Raw genomic sequence first — 14437 nt, 5'->3', positions numbered from 1 at the left:
CATGCCCTAGCCATCTCCATCTTTCTTTCATTATAGCCCTAGAGAGCTGTATTGAACCGCATTTTTCGTATACCCTGTTGTTTGAAATACAGACAGTAAGCCGGGTACCCAGAACAATTCTTAAGCAATTTCTCTGGAAAACATCTAGCAAATCTTCATCCGCTTTTCGGAGCGTCTATGCTTAAGAGCCATATTTGACCACTGTTATCACTGTAGATTCTAATATTCTAATCTTAGTTTTCAGACTTATCTTCCTATTCTTCCAAACTTTTTTTTAACGGTGAAAAAACACCCTGAGCCTTGGCTATTCTTCTTTTAACATCTTCACTCCTCCCACCGTGTTTACTAATAATCCTACCAATGCAATTGAAACTGCCCAACTGATCAATCTTTTCATTACCCAACGTCACCTTTTCATCTTCACTAAATCTTAGCCTTAGTGACTTAGTCTTCTTAACGTTAATTTTCAAACTTATTCCTCCCCATTTGATTCCGTGGTCTCCCATTGCCGTTCCTGTACTCCTTAAGACAAAGTCCATCAAAATAAGCCATATAACGCGGGATAGAACACACTCAGGACCTGCTAAAGTACTGATTTAATACAAAACCAGCTGCTAACCTCATTTCCTACCTTAACCATTTCCTACCTAAACGGCTCTCGTTTTTCAGTAACCGCTATTAAAAAATTGGGACGAACAGTCAAACTTTAGCGTAAAGAGCATGGTATTAAGAAGGTGGCAATCCTCCATATATGGAAGGGGCAACAATCCCTTTCACGGAAATCTACTTCGTTGAAATTTTATCGAACGTAAAATAAATCCTCCCCCTGTCAAATTCCCTCCGGACGGCTCCATCCTCGCTGATAATCCCCCCCTCCCTGTAAAATTGCTTGCGGACACTTCAGCCTAAAAAGTTCGCTTTAGCAATCTTTCATTTGAATAAGACTTTATTCCCTCGTCGGTTTCTTGATCACTGTAGAAATGCCCCCCTCCCGTGGAAATTATTTCCCAGAAATCAAAACACACGGAAAATAGCCCCTGGATAATTCCGCCAGAATATTTCCGCATGAAAAATTGGCAGATACCGTAATACTTCCGGGCCGACAGTGCTGTTTTCAATAATTTAGTATTCGTTATTAAAAAATTTATAATATTCAATGCTTCTACTACTACTACTAACAACTCACCACAGCACCAAACCGCCTGAGGCCAACACAGCTACACACAAGCCTCCTCCATCCCAGTCTATACAAAGCCTCCCTCTGTAAACAAAAATGTTGATAGACTATAAAGTTTTCAAAATTTACGGGGATGAAGCGGGTTTGCAAGGAATTTTCTTTATAATCTTATCATAGATTTTCAGAATATAAGCGCTAGAGAATATGTTAAGAGCTTGATTAGCAGCGTCGTCAACAGATGTGGCAAGATTTTCCAAGTTTTCGACTAACAGACGAGCATCTCTGGCAAATAAAAACAAATTTTCAGACTAAGACCAGTACGTATAAAATTGACTGATGGATGAAATTTTCACTATAACAAAAAGAAAAGATTTGTGAGAGAGAAGAATCATCAAGATCAATGTGAGACACTGTCATGGGAAGGAGGGGGGGGGGGGTGTCCAAGGCAACCAAGGCCCTTTTTGCTCAAAACTACTAATAAATCTGCAGATAAGGATGGCATTGAACTCTATAAATCCTCCACCTTCAAATAAGCACATTTCCAGAATTTTTCGTAGGATTCAATCACTTTAGGCAACTCTTTCAAACGTTCTCTGATAAGATCGGCCATATGATGATTTCTATTTATTTCTTGCACTTTAGAATTTTTCATAAGATTAAGCACAGGTGGAAGATCAAAACTTAAATAATATGCATTGAAGCGATCGCTTATATATACATTTGAAAATTTATAATAATGGCCTGGTTCCACAGATATATTGAAAGCTTCTTTCAAATTCTCAGGTATGAAAAAGTTCAAATTAGTAACCATCTGTAAATTCTTTTCTTTTACTGAATAAGCCAGATCAATATCTCTCGGTAGAATTATTCCCCCATCAGTTAAAACAGTTTTGTTCACTTTTGTATTATTTATGTCACACCACTCAGAACTTAATGAATAAAGGTAAAAAATATAAGGACGACGGCAGCCTTCTCCATTGGTTGTGACAAGCGCAGGAATGTTTGTAAATGTGGCAGATGCTGCGTGGCCATAATCCATGCTCTGTCCTTGAGTTATAGTTTCAACTGCGGGAATCTGACAAAAAAGTAGGGGAAGTTTCTCCTTCTTCTTTCGTGACCAATTGTAGATAAAGTTACCAAGTTTTAGTTGATGTGTGTACAAAACACGGCCTGAAAAATGTATCTTCTATTACGTTCAAACAATGTGCCAACTAAAACTTACCAAGTTTTAGCTGATATGTGTACAAAACACAGCCTGAAAAAACGTATCTTCTATTACTTTCAAACAATGTGCACTCTCATAAATCTCATCTGGGTGGACTCAGTCTAGATATTTCAGCTTTGATTGACCTGAGTTCTAATCTTATAACATTCTACTCTCAAAATTATGTTACATTTCTCGAGCGAGCAAGGAAAACCTGGTTGCAGACGGAAAAATTAATTTTAATAGTGAATTCCTATAATAACTGAATATTTAGCTTAATAATTAAATTAATGAAAGCACCTGCTTTCAAGGTTTTTGGGAGTAGGTGAAACAAAACAAGTTAGAGCACACGGTTCCTACTCGCAGGGGGTTATGAGAAGGAGATTCACGTCTGCAACATTGGTTCAAAGGGAAATAAACGAAAATAGAGATGGAGAATAGCTTTTTTTTTAATTCCAAGCCCTTTCATTTTCAAAAAATTTCTTATACCTTTTAATCTTAGGGTTCGAATCTAAATGCAAAATTTACAATTGGTAATTTTCCATCACCACCCGTAAGAAATTATTTTGACAAAACAACGACCCCAAGACTAGCAATCCACGACATTTTTTTAAATTCAAATTCATAATTTTGAAATATATTGAAAATTTATTGGCTAAATAAAAGCTCCAATGAAGCTTAGTTTCTAAATATTTTACCCTAAAGACGATTAATGGGGGTCAATAAAACTTAGGGTAAAGTAAACCATTACATAGACTAGAAATTTATTCCTTAGATCGAAGCGCAGTAATTTTCAAAGATACCATAAAGTTGTCAAAGGGCAGTGTTGTCATAACAATAACGACCTCTAAGCCTTCTAAAAGCAGAAGCTTCATTTGCGTTTTAGGCCTACTGAAAACACTTTTTATTTGAAGGATTATTTTTATTTCTCCTAAAATCAGCAAAAAACAGCTATATCTTAAAGCTAATCAAGGTTTGAAATCTCAGTGATGCTACCTATCCCTTTCTTAAAACCTCTAAACGACTTGAGTGTCATTTGCATTTTATTGAAAACGATTTTTTATTTTGAATAGTTTAGTTTTTATTAGACGAAACATAAACAACAATAAAAAAGAAAGAGGATCATCACGATACCCAGGATTAATCAAAAGAACTAATGAAAGCACACTTATTGTTTAGTATATAATGAGGTTCATTCCTGGAAGATTCTATAATTTTGGGTTTGTTAACTAACATTAAAAAAGAGAAAATACTTGAAATATGTTTTTTTTTTTTGCTGCCACTCTTTTGACAAGCTGAATGTATATAGTATTTTTTTTATTTAGTTAAACGACCTTCTCAATATTCCTAGAAAGTTTCAACTTAAAACCCTTAGCCCTTCTTAAATATTGCAGATACGCACTTTTAACAGCCTGGATGGATATTGTGTCTTTGATTCAATTCAACATCAATCTTAACATTCCCATCAAGTTTCAGTTTGATACTCTTAGCCATTCCTGAGATACAAAAGATAGTTCTTTTGACAACCTGGATGCATATAGCTTCTTTTGATTTAGTTCAACATTCCTTGCAAGGGCGAATCCAAGACTTTTTTAGGGGGAGGGGGGAGCGCAAAATAGGTTGATCCGATAAAAATTTAGGGGGGGCTCAATTTAGGTTGATCCGATAAACTTGCTTTGGGAGCAAGTTCAGTTAACGCAAACTTGAGTTAACTAAGTAAATTACACTATTTTAGACTACGATAGGGGGGGGGGCGCCCCCTCACCCCCCTGGATCCACCACCGATTCTTTGAAATGTCAACATTCTATTACAACTTTATACACCCAGGATCAAACATGCCGCCTTTTCCGAGTAATAAAAACTGTATATAAACAATGGGGCACTTGCATTATTTACAACCCTGACCCCAGGGGCTGTGAGGGTCATATCATACCCGGAAGCATAATTGGACCTTTAAATTATGGTGAGCAAAATGGCTAACTCAAAATTTGCGGCAGCTAAATGAACATGGAATTTGGGCACTGGAAATCATTAAGTTCAATCGAATGAGCCAAATCCAAAGTTTCTACGGTAATTCCTTCCATACAAAATACCCTGAAAAAATTAATGTAGCCACTACTTTCTTTACTTAGGCAGCACTACTACGCTGCCTACCTCGCCAGAACATGTCAAACATTAATTGGCCGCCTTTCATATTCCGGTGCTTCAGCACCACTGCAAATAGACCTGAATTTTTCAATCTGTAACTTTAGCATCGAGCGTCCCCCAATCCTTTAGTTTTACACAACCAGAAAAATATTCTTACATAAACTAAATTAGCCTAAGATGTCTAAAGTTCCAAACAATGGAAAATACTCATCAAATCTTTTCCCGTTTACTCTTCTTCCATGGTGAAAGACCATTGGCTCTTATCAAGTCTCAGAAATAAAAAGAAATGTACTCAGCTGTAAGGGCTGTTCTGATGGATGTTTAGGCCTAGGATCAAAATATTGCCTTAATCTAAGGATTTGAATCGCTGGAAAAAATATTGTAAGGGCCAAACCCACCTTCTTCATCTCAGTGTTCAAAGGAAGTGAGTAAACTCAAGCCTAAAAATGTACTTTGAGTCTTCAGACCCCCTCCCCACACACACACACTTCAGTAAACAGTTTTACGGAGCCTCGGAAGGTCTAACCCAGTTAAGTGAAGCTTAAAAATAATTTGCATTTTTAGGAACAAATACCCCAAAGCCCAATATTATTCCCTTTGACAGAAATGTGCAGAGATAGGGTAGGCCCCGGGATCGGGGCCTTCTGGATTCCTATTTTTTTCTGAATTTCTGGCTCCTTATTACTCAACACAATCAATAAACTTTTTCCTTTAATACCCCTCCCCCCCCCCGTCTAAATTCCTGTGTACGCACCTATCCTGTGAAACTAGGAAGCTGAGTAGAGTTAATCGACAACTCTAAGTCAATTGGATACCTCAGAATTTATACTCTGCAGTGACTCGATCTCGTTTGCTAATTGAAAAGGGTCACATAACTTTCATTTTCCTTTAGAATGTTCCCACTTCCAATATTCTAGGACCACTGATTCAATACGATCACCTCTGGAACAGAGCAAGAAAAAAAAAATATGCTCGGGAAAATGTACAAAGGTCGCATCTTTGCATACAGTGGCTTATAACCTCAAACTAAGGGTCATCGTTTTGTTCTGTCATTACAAATTTGCCATTTTTTTCTCTGTCGTCGGAAAAGATGTTATTACTTCTGTCATTTCAAAAAGCGTCATCGTGTTTTGATCTGTCATCAGACGGATTTCAATTTCTTGTTGTCCTTGCAGTGATTGTCATCTTTTTATGTAAGTTTAATTTTAAAAAAAGTTTTATGATGAAGGTAAAGAGTGAAGTTGAAACTTAAAACGAACAAAAATTGCAACAGCTTAGCTTATACAACATATTTTCGAAAAAAATATTTCAGCTAAACTTGCTAATGATATTTTCCTATATTTGAAAACTAACATTTACTGAAAAGATAAACCGACAAAAAACAGAAAAAAGATAAACAGAAAAATCTGCAGACAGTAAAAGACTAATTTACAAGGCTCTCTTGAGTTTTTTTTTTTCAGGTCATGAAATCAATACATTTACCATCCAATTTTGCGTAAATTTTTACCAAATCATATTATTGAGTTTCAAATAAAGTGAATATACCATTTATATATGCCTCTATATATGCCAATTCAAGGTGTATATTTCTACATTAGGGGCGGTGGGGGAAAATTTTATTTCTGAAGTAAATGTGAGGTAAGTTTAAACTTTACCCCCCCCCCTAATTGAGAAATATATACCCTGAATTGGCATATATAGGGGGGGGGGGCTAAAATTTACTTCCGATAGAAATGATTATTATATTCGTAATCAGCATAAAAAAAGGCATCGAATAGTGTATTCACTTTATTCCTAACTCAATAATATGATTTGGTAAAAATTTACCTAATTTTGAAACTCTAAAAACTCAATCCAGCTTAGTTCTCAGTAAAACACTTGTTTTTCAGAATTCCACTAATATAGAGAAATTTCACGACTCAGTTTATTTGTTTCAAAAATATGCTGCATAAACTGCGAGGCAGTAATTTTTGTCCGTCTTTAGTTTCAACTCGGCTCTTTAGTTTCATAAGAAACACTTTTTTTTATTTTAATTAAACTTTGTTCGATTTTTGGTTTAAAAAAATATACAACATAAACTTAACAAAAAATTTCTGTCCAAAGTAGGCAAAGAAACTATAGAATTAAACGTGGGTTTTTGTTAAAATATACCATTAAATATGGGTTTTACTCCGCACCTCTCTTAAACTTTGCCTTAAAAGATCTATAATTCTGTCCAATAAAGTGTCCATGCCTGTATTATCCTTGGCATGTTTGAGGGGTTGCTGATATAACATTCAATTATTTATGAAATATTTTCCTACATGAAATATAAACAGATTTTAGAAAATTAAAGGGCATTAAAAGAATTTAAGATGTAGCTAACGTGAAATTGATGTGAAACTTACAGAAATTCGTGATATTATTACTGCAATTTTTCTTTTGTAATGCTGCAAAGAATTTTAAACTTTTTATAAGAAAGTAAACTTCCACTAATGTTGCTTCTTGCACTTCACCAATAATTAGACGTACAATTTGAATAATCAACAGACAACCGTACCATTGGAATCACCATGGTCAAGAACACTATACAGGATAATTACATTCCTCCACCTTAAAGAACGAGTAAAATCACTTTTTTTGCATGGGAAGCACTGAAGTGTCTATTTTATTCTTCGTCTTCTTCTTTTTTTTCTCCGCCACTAGTTGGGTGCTAAAAGTGAAAACCTGCTTAAAAAAAATTGTCACAACGAAAATCCGAACAATAATTACCCCATGGGGTCCCAACTTCTAGATCGTTGCATCAAATTTTGTTATTTCATTAATATTTTGCTATTCTCTTATTATATTTTGCTTAAATGAAAACAATTTGCTATCATTCGATAGCTGAAATTCAACTTTATTCTTCTACCGAATTACACCTTCGATGTTTGCTTTTCATTTCTTTTCTTCAATTGAGAAATACCCTGAAAATCTGTTGCAAATCGTCAAGTAAAAAAATCGTTTGGTAAATAAAACTAATGAATCAAATTAAAGCAGTATATTTTCCAAGGCCGTACCCAGGATTTTTTTTCGGAGGGGTTTTTACAAAAAAAAAAAAATTCTGGGTGGGGGGAGGGTTTACACAAAAAAACCTCAAAAAACCCATAAAAAATTTATTTATATCCATTTTTTTTACGTTTTTACGAGTCAGACAAACATATCGGGGGGGGGGGTTCAAACCCCCCGACCCCCCCCCTCTGGGTGCGGCCTTGATATTTTCTTTTCGATGCAATTCATAGCTGTAGGCTGGTCACAAAATAGAACGTTTTACAGGCAACATAAGCGTTAATTTGGCAGATATGTAGTTTGATACCAAGTTGAATATGGCAGCCAAAAACAATGTCAGAACTTTGCTGAAAAGATCCCAGGCAAAGTATTATCTTTTTTAACGTAAAACATCTATCCGCATTGTCACGTATCAAAAATCGCGTTGTAAATTATTAAAAGTCGTTCAACATATGAAATTCGACATATTCAATACTGTCTTTTATAATTATTATTCATAATCATCGACCAAAAAGTGCTAATTAGCAAAAGTGCTAAGGTGCTACTTACTCTTCATCTGACTGACTTCTTTTTTTCTTTTCGGTGTTTTTTTTTTCACTTTAAGATGTGTCTACACGACCAGACGATAAGATCGAATATAAAATTTTGCATACCTGATGGCCTCGGATGTGAATCAGCTATATCCATCTCAGGATGAAAACATACAACAGTAAAATCATTAGATGAAAAGATTCGGACATCAACGGGTCTTGGAAGGGGACCAAAGGGGGAAATTTCACACTGAACTTGTTTCATAAATACAATATCTCCTCTGTGGATCTCAGGGTAGGCGTCTTTTTCATTGCTAAATAAGTGAGCTGAAATCAATTTCAAAGTCAGATAGAGGTGATACAATAATGAGTGGACAAAAATAAGAAATGAAAGTTCATATTCATCATGGGCACAGCCAGGATATTACCCAAGGGCCGATAGCTGCGATTTTTCTTTAGAAAAATGAACACCAGCACTACGAAAACCTCGTTTAAATCCAGATTTGAAGAAAATTTCATTTTTCGAAATTTACTTTGTATAGGGTTTGAGGGGGGGCATTCTATCCAGTCAGAAGGACAATAGGTAAACTGGTTTTTTTTCTCAGTAAATTTTTTTTTTTTTATAACCCAGTCAACAACAAGCATAGACCATCAGTATTCAATTTAACCACGACTTTTGAAGATACAAATACAAATGAATAAAATAATAGTAATAAATAAAAAAATTATAAATATTCACTTAAAATAATAAATATACAATAAAAGTGAATAAATATTGTGACTCTCAAACACAAGTACTAATGTTTCAATAATGAACGGGGTCATTTATTTGTCTTTTCTAAAAGATTAATTAAAAAATACTTTACAAAAAGAAGTTTTTCAAAGAAAAGTAAAGGCCATTTTAAAGTTAAGATCAGCAGATAAAAATCACTGTTAAAATTCAAACTCAAAACGATCAGAAATTACTATTAAAGAAAAAATGAAACCCAAAACGAACAGAAATTAAATAAACAATCATAGCAAAAAGCATACAAAAAGTAATAATATAAATGAATAAACAAATCTTAAAGCGAGTAATGCTTAAATTGAATATGCAAATCAAGCTTAAAACGAAAAAAAAAACTTTGCTATTGAAGTATAAATGAAACCCAAAACGAACAGAAATTAAATAAACAATTAATGCAAACAAACATACAATAGATACTAATATAAATGAATAAATAAATCTTAAAACGAGTGAAAATTAAATTGAATATGCAAATCAAGCTTGAAACGAACAAAAATCACAATAAAGAAGAGTTTGGGTATCGCCTCCTTCTCTCACTTTACAAGTCTAAAACCTACTGCGTCACTGGCACTTTACTGAAAACGAATTGTATTACAAAGATTTTCTTTTGTATTTAATATTGAAAATAGACATTAAAATTACAGTAAAATTTTGAACTGATGAGCTTTCAGCAATTTATCATTCTACATCAAATATTCAGTTTAATTTATTAGTTCTTCGTAAAATTGTTCAAGACTATTAAAATTGTCCCTTTCCTTAACTGTAAAAACCTAAAGCCTACTGCGTCATTGGCGCTTCACTGAAAACGAATTATGTTACAAATATTTTCTTTTCCAGTTCTTACAGCATTCAAATGAAAATAAAATTACAGTGAAATAAAATCTTGAACTGATGGATCTTTAACAAAATTAATATCATTATATATCAAATATTCAATTTGATTTTGTTTATATTTTCCAAGACTGTTGAAGACACATATAGTTTTCAGTAAAGCGCCATGACGCAGTAGGTATTAGACTTTTACAGTGAGAGAAGGAGGCGATGCCCAAACTCTTGTTTGCAGTGAATTGTGTTCGTTTCAAGCTTGATTTGCATTTTCAATTTAAGTATCACTCGTTTTAAGATTTATTTATTCATTTATATTAGTATCTATTATATGTTTGCTTGCATTGATTCTTTGTTTAATTTGTATTCATTTTGGATTTCATTTATACTTCAATAGCAAAATATTTTTTTTCGTTTTAAGCTTGATTTGCATATTCAATTTCAGCATAACTTGCTTTAAGATTTACTTATTCATTTATGCATATACCCGCTGGGCTTAACAGCTATATATGCCCGCGAGGCATAACTTACAACGCCTACCCCGGGCCCTGAAGGATTGTGTCGACCCCGGAGTTTTCGTTATATGATTTTTGAAACATTTCGAAAAAATGGCTCTCTCAAAGTTCTTATCGGATAGGTTTGAGGAAAACAGGGCGTGAAGGGAGGGAGGGGGGGGGCTTGTTGCCCCCGATCTCTTTTGACTCTTAAAAAGGGAACGAGAACTTTCAATTTCCAATCAAATCAGCCCTCTCCAAAGTTTATACGAGCATCCCTTCCATAAGAGCCATATGTGCCCCCAGAGCATTACTTACAACGCCTGCCCCCGGGTCCTGGGGGGTTGCATCGACGCAGAATTTTTTCTTATCTGACCTTTGAACTATTTTTAACGAAATGGCTCTATCCAAATTTTTATGGGATGGGTTTGGGGACAAAAGGGTGTGTGGGGGGGGGGATAGTTGTCCTCAGATATCTTTTGACTCTTGAAAAGTTAACTAGAAATTTCAATTTCCAATCAAATGAAGCCCCCTCTGAAGTTTATGCGAGCATCCCTTTCATAAAAACCATATTCACCCCTAGGACAACATTAACAAAGCCTACACCCCTGGCCCTAGGGGGTTGTGTCGACACCACAGTTTTTGCTATCCAATTTTTGAACAATTTAAAAAAAATGCAATTATTGTGGTTCCACCCCTGTTTCTTTTCTTTTCAGATAAATGACCCATTTTCTTTTCAGTAATTACATTTGCCTATAAGATAATTTTTTAATCCTAGGTTGAATTCTGGTTGCTAAGTTAGATTCTTTTGCAATTAGTAAGCTTTGAACTAAATTCTATTTTGGACTTCCTAGTCTGAGCCACTGAAAGGTAAAGTTAAGAAAAAGCGGAATGGATTTTGAATGGGGATTGAGAGGATTGGTCAACCCCTATGAAAAGTTGTTGTACAGAATGAATTTTTCAGTTAGTGTGCATTTAGACCCCGTTTGGGGAAGCCTATTCTTTTTGTTATATGCGAACTTTGGAAGATTACAAGTAAGATATTTTCTACAACTGTGTTTTCCAGGAACCCAGAAAGGGTAGGGACAGAGCTACGAGATACCGTCATTATTATATTGACAGGCGGGTTCGTTACCTCCAAGGAGATAGCTAGTGATTTTTTAGTGGTGACCCGGGTCGGGTACACTCTTGGCCTTAAAGTGGCCATTTGATCGCTCGATCACGTTATCATACGCAGGGACAGGGCATACTGTAAATTGGGTGATAATAAACCCTATATTTACAGAACCGGTGTGGTAGGCGCGGGCATCCCATTATAAAATTTGGCGCTGCCGGGGGCTTTTCCCTCCAGTAAGTGGTGTAGCACCATTTTGCACCAATCAGTGGTGACACCCGTAACTTACCAAACCAACACTTGTGGCAGCAAGAAAAGGAGCTATCAACAGCACTGATAGTAAAAGAATTCCACGTTTTCGAAGTGACAAGTTAATTTAGCCTACAGAGTAGCCTATTGTGATTACACATAAATAGAAAAAAATACGGAATCATTAATAGAATTATGAAGGTCTATAATGGGCTGTGCCTTGTTAGACAAAAATAAAAAAGAATAACGTGAAATTAATTGAGTTGAGTTTACAGAGGGGGAATCTCCGTATTGAAAAGTATTACAGGGTTTAAGGACAGATAAGAAAACGTTGAAAAATGGGGTATTATTTGAGTGAACTTGCGGTCTTAGATATAATCTTCAGTGACGAAGGTTATAAGAGTATTGAAGACGGCAATTTAGGAGGATTTGTCAGTTTGTACGCACATTGAACAAGGAAGGTGGGAGGCACCTGTCCTATTGAGTAATCCGCCTAGGAGGAGATAATATTTGGAGTGCGAGTATCCAGGGAGGATAGGTGATTTGTTTTACAGGGTAGTTCAGAATGTTTGAATTTTAGTCCAGCTTCACTAGTCCAATTCACTAGTGGAATATTCGCACGGTTTTTCAGTTTGCTTTCTCGTCCAAACCCTGTTAATTCGTTTTTTCAGAGATATATTTTACTCGCGTAAAACTACTTGCTGTGGAAGAAGTCGTTATTCCCTAATAAAGTCTAGATATTCCGGTTATTTGAAAAATTGTTGAATCTCATTACACGGAGCTGATAATTCACAATAGTGATCGCGTATTATAATTTTTGCGTGTGCCAATTGTTGAAGTTGCCAAGACTGACTAATTGTTTAAGAGATAATATATTCGGAAAAGAGTATACGCGGTAAAATGAGGGGGTACGAAATAAACAAGGAAGAAATAATGTGTAAAAAAACAAGACGAACTCACCCCTCAGAGGCTGTGCCAAATGAAGGGGAGTTGCGGGTTAGAGATAGTACAGATATGGAACAAATGAATTCAGAAAATGAATTAGGAAGAAATAATAACAGACGGAATCAATATAGTCCAAATAGAAGGAGCAGTGTTGAATAGAGATCCAGTAGGGGCTCACGAAAAAGCAGTCATGTAGATATGACACAATATATAGTAAATTTAATGAAAGAAAGAGAGAGAGAGAGATAGAAAAGAAAGAGAGGATAGCTAGAGAGGAGAGAGAAGAGGAAGAAAGAAAAGCCAGAGAGGCCCATAAAAAATTAGAGAAAAAAGCACCTATAGTATATAAAAAAATTACAGGATGAGATGGATCACATTGAAAAAGATAGACAAGCCAATGAAATATATCATCAGGCTCGTATGGAAACCCGTACTAAAGCTTGTGAAGCCCATAAGGGAAGGTCAATGAGTGAGATATTATCAGACAGTAAATGCTGTAACGAGAAAATACGCAACTTCGTTAACAAGGCGGGGAGGTGGACCGGCCCATAAAACAAATTGGGAGACTGCGCCGCCCTGTCGAAAAACGAAATCCTTGATACTCGTGTTCAAAATGTTGATAATCCACAAAAATGGGATGCGGAAGTAAAAAGACAACATAATAGTCAAAATAAGACGCGCGAAAATGATGTTTCGGGAAAATTTCCAGAAAATGGAAAACTTGAGAACACTTTTAACGACCGTGAGACGCCGAAAAATGTTTGCCTAAATGAAGCGCTGATTTTACCAGAGAAAAAGGAGACGAAATTTATTTTAAGCGCTTTTCCTCGTTAAGTTCGAGAAATTTTAGTACAATATGAAAAACCAAATGTCAGAATTCAGTTCCCATTTGATAACGAACTATTTGTTGCGGTGGTAAAAGTAAAGAAAACTAAAAGGGAGAAAAGAAATATTAAACGGAGCTACAATGAAGTAATGCAGTCAAAGATGGTGGACAATGGAGTCCAAATCAGATTTAACGATGATTCATTATTTTGCACCATGGAAAAAATTGAGAAAAGTGAAAAAGAACAAATAAATGCAAGAAAGAGACAAAATTTGGAGATTCAGCCTGCAGTGGCGAGAAATAAAAAGTTGGATGGGCCGTGCCTTGATAACATAAATAATAGGGGGGATAAAGAGGTCCAAGACCCATGAGGAACAAAGCAAGATGAAAAAACTCCTCAGTTTATTTCTGATTCAGCTCCATATAACCTTCGTTCGTCACATAATATCTGCATTCCTCCTACTCCCACTGTGCGGTCAGATTTCAATCCGCTCATCGCTTGTCATCAGGTTTGGAACTCCCTGCCTTCTTCAGTAAAGAAATGCCACTCGTTTGGCACTTTCAAGAGGATTCTTAAGGACCATTTAGTTAAGAATCAAACTGAATAATTTTTTTTTTTTTTTTTTTTTTTTTTTTTTTTTTTTTGTGGAGTTGATGTCCCCTGAATGTTTAGTTTTGTTTTATGGTGGTCTTCTCTGCGCTATTACTCCCTGACCTCAGGTATGACTATCAATATTTATTGCTGAAACTTGTATAGTTCACTAAGGAGTAGCATTCATGAAGACGGGTTAAATTTTATTGCTTTCGCACCATTTTATTACAGTCCAATAATTATAAGCCTTATGACTGAAATAACCCATAAACCTCAATTTTGCTACCTAGCCTCAAAAATAAGCAGAGTTGATTGAATTGGAATTTATATAGTTTTAAATACAAGCTAAAAGGGCTGTACATGGCTTAAGTTTTGATTTTTTAATATTTTGGATAAGAGTTATGAATAATATCGTAACAGCTATTATGATGTTAGTTTTACCTGACAATACACATAATTCTGTTTCGACGATAGGGATTCGCTTATAGTAATAATAATATAATTTTTTTTTTTTTTTT

At 35.3% G+C, this 14437-nt stretch overlaps 1 protein-coding gene across 1 annotated transcript in view; it reads right to left on the bottom strand.

The window, feature by feature from the left end:
* Positions 1-373: 373 nt before the first annotated feature.
* The window catches only part of LOC148940596 (uncharacterized), a 39104-nt gene continuing 25040 nt past the window's right edge, over positions 374-14437 (bottom strand). The window contains exons 3-4 of the mRNA XM_089104974.1: positions 8211-8414; positions 374-2347 (exon numbers count right to left, since the gene is read on the bottom strand). Of these exons, the coding sequence (XP_088961100.1) occupies positions 1686-2347; positions 8211-8414 (866 nt within the window). The 3' untranslated portion in view covers positions 374-1685. The remainder of the gene's footprint in view (positions 2348-8210; positions 8415-14437) is intronic.

The sequence above is a fragment of the Artemia sp. Qi Xiang Cuo genome, chromosome 19 (assembly GCF_049724085.1).
Source record: "Artemia sp. Qi Xiang Cuo chromosome 19, ASM4972408v1, whole genome shotgun sequence".
Classification (NCBI taxonomy): Eukaryota; Metazoa; Arthropoda; class Branchiopoda; order Anostraca; family Artemiidae; genus Artemia; species Artemia sp. Qi Xiang Cuo.
This window is presented reverse-complemented; position numbering and strand designations above follow the sequence as displayed.